A 6,288-nucleotide genomic window follows, 5' to 3' on the forward strand; every position below is an offset into this window, starting at 1 on the left:
CTGAGGCAGGCGATGGACCCTGTGTTTGTGGAGATGTGTCTTCTGGTTACGTAGCTTGGCATTGATTTTCCATAGTCCACTCCTCCAACTTCTCAGTCTATTCAGTTCATTCAGATGCTTCCAATGAATATCTGATAGCAACCTGTTTTGGGTTGATACTGGCCCTAGTAATATCAGTAGTAGCAATTCTTGCTTGATTCTTTATGCTATCAATTATCAGTAGAACCCAAGAGTTTGAATATAATTCAGTTAAAATCTATCTCTCTAGGAAATAAGTTTCTGGGGGAAAAATCAAGTGGTAAACCACATTGTGGAGGATTGACATGGGGAGCAGCAGTTTCAAACTCCTGGTGTTCATGTTTAGCAGTTGTATCCACCCTTTGCTTTCCTCTTGGGATTGAAAAGATCACATAGTTTTAAAACTTTTTTTAAAATAATAATTTTTATTCTTATTTTGGGGGAAATACACAAATTATTTCATAGATTTTGTATTTTTCTTTTAATTGAGTTTTGCATTTGGTTACCGGTAGCAGACTTGTGCTATTGATGAGAACCAGGCCCTTAAATCTTTCCAGGTTCACTGATTTGCAAAAATCACACAACACAGTGAAACTTTGGCAGTGACTGGAGCATTTCTTAAAGTGCTGCCCTGGGCTTTCCCATTTGTTAGGGCATTGGGTGAACTTCACCATCTTCTGACCTTCCATTTAATTCCACTTGCCACTCTGATTAACCAAACTATGAGCGAGTTCATTTTCTAATGGAGAACCTTAGAAAAACTCCTGTTGTTTTGGCATGACAGGAGATCCAATCTTGCACATACTAGGCAAGCGTCTACCACTGAGCTAACCCTCTGTTCCTTTTACATTTATTTTATTGTATTTTGAGACCAGGTCTCACTGAGTTGCTGAGACTGGTCTTGCCTCAGCCTCCCTAGTAGCTAGAATCACAGGTGTGCTTTGCCCAGCTGAGTTCTTGAAGAAAAAGCCGTAAGGCACTCCTTTGCGCCCTGTTATGTCCTCAGCTCAGTGCCCTCTTGTTCCTTCACAGCTGGGGGTGACGTGTGTGTGCAGGCCTATCTCAGCGGGCAGCCGGTGGAGGGGCCTGAACTCAGCATGCTGGCCTGCTTCCTCGTCTATCACTCTGTGCCTGCCCCACGGCACTTGCCGCCTGCGGGACTGGAGGGTAAGTGTGTGTCGGTTTGCCACCAGCCCCTGTGTGCTTGGGCTGTGTGGTGAGCTACTCTCTCCCGTTCAGCCTTCCTCTTCATTTGTGCTTCATTTGTCATCGTTGAGAATTTTTTCTGAAAACAAAACTATATGTGCTTTCCATCTACCTGCACTTCTATTTATATTGAGAAGAGGATGGATTCTTTCCACACAACTGCCAATCAGTGTATCTAGCGTATCTACTGATACGCTAACTGTTCATGTTATTTCTATTAGTTAATTTTTTAAAATTAGTCTAGACTGCTCTTTTTTAATATTTATTTTTTAGTTATAGGTGGACACAATATCTTTATTTTACTTTTATGTGGTGCTGAGGATTGAACCCAGCCTCACGCATGCCAGGCGAGCATGCTAGGCGAGTACTCTACTTCTGAGCCACAACCAGCCCTTCTATTAGTTGATTTTTTTAATTTAAGTTTTTAAAATTGTCTCTGACTTTAGGATTTTTATAATTATATAATCTTAGCTTTTGCTATTATAAAGTTTTAAAATTCACAGGAACCTCATTTTGTATATGTGTAGGTTTTCTTATGCTGGAGAGTATAAAAACTTAATAGCATTAAAACTACTGTATTTTTTAGAATATGGAAACAGACACAAAGTTTATCCAGTGGGGTGAATAATAAAGTATGATATCACATTCAAATTGCTTTCACTTCAATTGAAGGTAAAAAATATTTTTAGAAGCACAAAAGCTGTTTTCATTTAGTCACTTAAAATTTAATGATCTTATTAGTTTATTGCTATTTTGAAAACCTCAGATGAAAATGCATTTTATGGAGGCTTCTAGTTATGGTCATGATGAAATTGCTTTCATTGAACTGACTCTCCCACAAAAACAAATGTAAAAGCTAGACAAAGCACAGGGAATAGCTGCTTTTTGTGTGTGTGGGGGGACACACCAGGGACTGAACTCAGGGGCACTTGACCACTGAGCCACATCCTCACTCTATTTTGTATTTTAGTAGAGATAGGGTCTTACTGAGTTGCTTAGTGCCTGGCTTTTCCTGAGCCTGGCTTTGAACTCTTAATCCTCTTGCCTCAGCCTCCCTAGCCACTGGGATTATAGGCGTGTGTCACTGTGCTAGACAGAATATCTGTTTAAAGAAACTGGTCGTGACCTTGCTGGCAGGACGTGGTTGAGAGGCAGTCTTCAAGCAAGTCCTTGAGGAGGGGCACACTGGGAGAGAACTCTGAGATTACTCTGGCCTGTGCCAGCTCACAGCACAAGAAGTGGAATCCCAGGCAAGAAGAGCAATGCTGCTGGGCCAGGGATCCAGAGGTTGGCTTTACGATTGTCCAGGAGCCTGACTTGAGGTGGGAGGGAACAGAAGGAAAGGTAGCTGGGTCCTGGAGGCACTTTTCCTTTGAAGCTCTCACCAGATCTTCACCTGTGTACACTTGGGGCCAGACTTGTGGAGCTCTAACAGAAGCCAGAAGGCTACAAATGTGCACAGGTGTTTTAGCACCTGTATGGTGCCGAGAGACAAAGGGCACAGGTCAGGCCTGCCAAGGGAAGTGGCTCTGCTGTGCAGCCTACCATTTGCATGAAATGGTGTCATCCAGGTCTTGTGGGGAGGTAAAACTGATGCTGTCCAGACCAAGAGCAAAACCACAAAGGCTATTTGCTTCTCCCTGCCTGGTGGGAGAAAAGCTAGCCTCCTTAGGAAAAAATACCCAGAACCTCTTTAACAAACAGTATTTAGTGTTGAATAAGGGATTATAAGATATAACAAGAAAAAAACAAAACAGGTGATAGAAACAGACCCTTATATGATCTAGATGTAGGAGTTAACAGACTGGGACTTAAAATAACTAAGACTCATATTTCCACTGGGGCACAGTAGTGCACGTTCATAATCTTAGCAATTCAGCAGAAGGATCTCAAGCTGGAGGCCAGCCTCAGCAACTTAGGGAGACCCTGTCTCAAAATAAGAAGGACTGGGAATGTGGCTTAGAGCTCTTGCCTAGCGTGCATGAAACCCTGGTTTCAATGCCCAGTACCACCAGCAAACGCAAAAAACAAATGAGACTAATATTTCCAAGAAAATGGACATTGGGAAAGATAGTGAATTTCACTAGAAACCCAGATTCAATAAAAAAGTTAATTAGAAGTTCTAGAAGTGAAAAATAGAATACTGAAATTACAAATTCAGTATATGGGTTAATGAGCATATGAGAGATCCATGAAGAGGATGATAGGAGAGGGGAAGGTAGAGAGGTCGAAGCACAGAGAAAAGGGTGGGAAATACAAGACTGTGAGAGGCGAGGAGCACAGTGAAGGAGAGCCAACGAGCGCATGTTGCTGTGGTCACGGAGTAAGAGGAGAGGTGGACGAGAAGAAGCAACATTGAAGAGATGGAGGCTAACGATTTTTGAAAAATGTTGATGAATGCCAACCCACAGTGATACAAAAGAAAATACAGTGAATCCACGCTAGCTCTGTAATAGTCAAACAATAAAAGGAAAACATTTTAGAGCGTAGACTTCCTTTTTAACCTAGGATGGAGCTGAGGCACCTGATTTCCCCTCTTGGCTGAAACAGAGAGTGTACTGGGTGATCCATATTGAGGCTGTATCTCAGGCAGAGAAGAACAGTGAGAGGAGAGATGAGAAGCCGAGGAGGAGCCCTGTGACTCCCCCACTCACCTCTTTGAGGGAGTTTCCACACTGTGGGAGAGGGAGAGGGAGCTCAGGGGACGGGGAGCAGGGGAGTGGGACTCTGCAAGGTGGGGACCCGAGAGGAAAGAGCTGCACACTGAGCATGCCTGACTTGGCAGAGGGCCCCTCCAGAGTCCGAACTCACCAAACTGCGTGGGAAGGAAGTCCTGGTGGGAGGAGCTGACCAAGTGTACTAGAGGGCATGTTGGCAGTTGTGTGCACAGGGCCAAGAGTAAGCCCGTTCCCACAGGTCCCTAACTCCAGGGGCCTTAGGCTGATGCTTAGCAGTGACTTGCCTCAGTGAGGGGAAAAAGTAGCCCTAAGCAGAATTTTGGTCCCACCTAGCAGTTCTTAAAAGCATGACACCAGACGTTCCTATTGGTTTTCATGTAATTTAACTTTATTTGAGAACAAATTCTGTAATACAGAAATACCCAGCACTCGGGAAGGCAAAGCTCGCAGTTCCTGGCATACAATAGAAAATTGTAAGGCACACTAAAAGACGGGCAGGAGGACCTGGGACTGGGACTGGTGGCAGGGAGGCTGGAGGACGATGGTGCTAGGGCCGTTCAGGGGACACCCTTAGACCTCTCTGGCTGTAGACCTGGGCTGCACAGTGGAATCACCTGGCAGCTTCCAAGACCCTGCACTCTGCCCACACTCCAGAGTGCTGTGCAGGCTTTCTGGGACCAAGCAGGAGGGTTGTTCTCTAGCGGAGGAGGCATTGAACAGGTTCCGAAGCTTGTCCTCCGCCTGTGTGCTTGTTTTAGGAAAAGGATCCAGTTTTTGGATTAGGAATTAAACTGTCAGGACCCGTAAAATAAAGTTACTTAAATAGTAATTGAAGGTGGACAGGTGCATTTACAATTATATTTAAATACTGTATATAATTATTATTAATAATTTCACAGAGTCCACTGTCTGAAATGTAGGATGGATAAGTTTAAATTTTTATATCAAATTCTGTTTAAGGGTGCATTAGGGAAATTCATAATTTGAGTGTTACCCTGGGCTATTGTTTTCAGAGGGAGGAACACCTGGTTTCAGCACGAGGGTGTCTCGGAAGCTTCCTGGGCACGGGGGCATGTGGCTAGAGTTGACAGGTGTGACCCTCCCCTTTGCGTTTCTCCAGGGAGCACGAGCTTTGCTGAACTTCTCTTCAGAGCCAAGCAGCTGAAGATTCCGGTGCGTGCTTTGCTGAGGTTGGCTCCTCTGCTCCTCGGAAATCCACAGCCGATGGTTATGTGACTGCGTCTGGGATAAACCCACCTTGAAATGGGACTTTTGCACACAACGTGACCAAATGTCCAAGCTAAAGAAGCATTTCTAAGTTTTATAATACAGCTAGGGGAAATGACCTGAACACACCTCACTGTATTTTAAAATCTGTTTGAAATATTCCAGAGAATCTTGCTATCAGCGTTAACATTATATGATATAAAAAAAATGAGTTAAAATTTACTTTTGTAAATAAAGTTTTTGGTTGGTTTTCAAAACTCCTGATGATTGCTTTAGTTTTAAAGTCTTTGAACTATGGTGGTTCGGGTGAAGTGTTGGTGCTCAAAAATGTAAAGTTTTAACAGAAGCATTGTGGTAAAGTTTGACTTTCTACTTCCCCAAAAGAGCTTTTAACATTGCCTGAAATGTCACAGGTGTCCCATCTAAAGTAAGGTGGTTCTTCCTGGAATGGTGGGAGACATTCTTTTGGTGTGACACCTCTCACAGGAGCTACGATAAGACTTGCCAATGGGAAGTGCTGTGGACTGAATGGTGGCCCAGGTGACATGTTGAGTCCTCACTGCAGAGTGATGGGACTTGGAGAGAAGACTGTAGAAGGTAACTGAGGCTAAGTGAGGTCATGAGGGTGGGTCCTTGCTCTGATAGAACTGTGGCCTCAGGAAGAAGGAGAGAGACCTTGCTCTCCACACCATCTGAGAACACAGCAAGAAGAAGGCTGCCTGCATGTCAGAGGAGCCCTCGCTAGGACTCCCTCTGCTGGCTCCCTCATCGCGGACTTGCAGCCTCCACAGCTCTGAGTAATGGATTTCTGACGCCCGAGCCCCACCCCCAATGTGTACTCTTCTGTTGTGACAGCCCGAGCAGACCAATATATGAAGCCTTCTCTAAGTAGCTGAAATATGAAACGTCCAGGACCCAGGAGTCTTCAGAAATGATATTTAAAAGAAAACATTCTGCACAGGATTCAGAGAATGTCTGCGTGCCACACAAGTCTCCTGCTCCCAGCCTTGACCCAGGGGGAGGAGCTCCCTGCTGGACTCTGCCCAGGCCCCAGGCTTCTGGAGTGGCCAGGGCCATGTGGCAGCTGGAAGCTGCAAGATGTCACCCATTGAGTTCACGTTTCTTCCATATCCTGAATTGTGATGTTTAAGCCTAAAAA

General features: G+C 44.6%; 1 protein-coding gene across 3 annotated transcripts in view; it reads left to right on the forward strand.

Annotated features, from left to right (window-relative positions):
* Anapc1 (anaphase promoting complex subunit 1) overlaps positions 1 to 6,288 on the forward strand; it is an 80,124-nt gene extending 73,836 nt beyond the window's left edge. For all 3 annotated transcript variants that reach the window (XM_076832850.1, XM_076832849.1, XM_076832851.1), the window contains exons 47-48: positions 1,051 to 1,185; positions 5,023 to 6,288. In XM_076832850.1, the coding sequence (XP_076688965.1) occupies positions 1,051 to 1,185; positions 5,023 to 5,138 (251 nt within the window). In that variant the 3' untranslated portion in view covers positions 5,139 to 6,288. The remainder of the gene's footprint in view (positions 1 to 1,050; positions 1,186 to 5,022) is intronic.

The sequence above is a fragment of the Callospermophilus lateralis genome, chromosome 14, assembly GCF_048772815.1.
Source record: "Callospermophilus lateralis isolate mCalLat2 chromosome 14, mCalLat2.hap1, whole genome shotgun sequence".
Classification (NCBI taxonomy): domain Eukaryota; kingdom Metazoa; phylum Chordata; class Mammalia; order Rodentia; family Sciuridae; genus Callospermophilus; species Callospermophilus lateralis.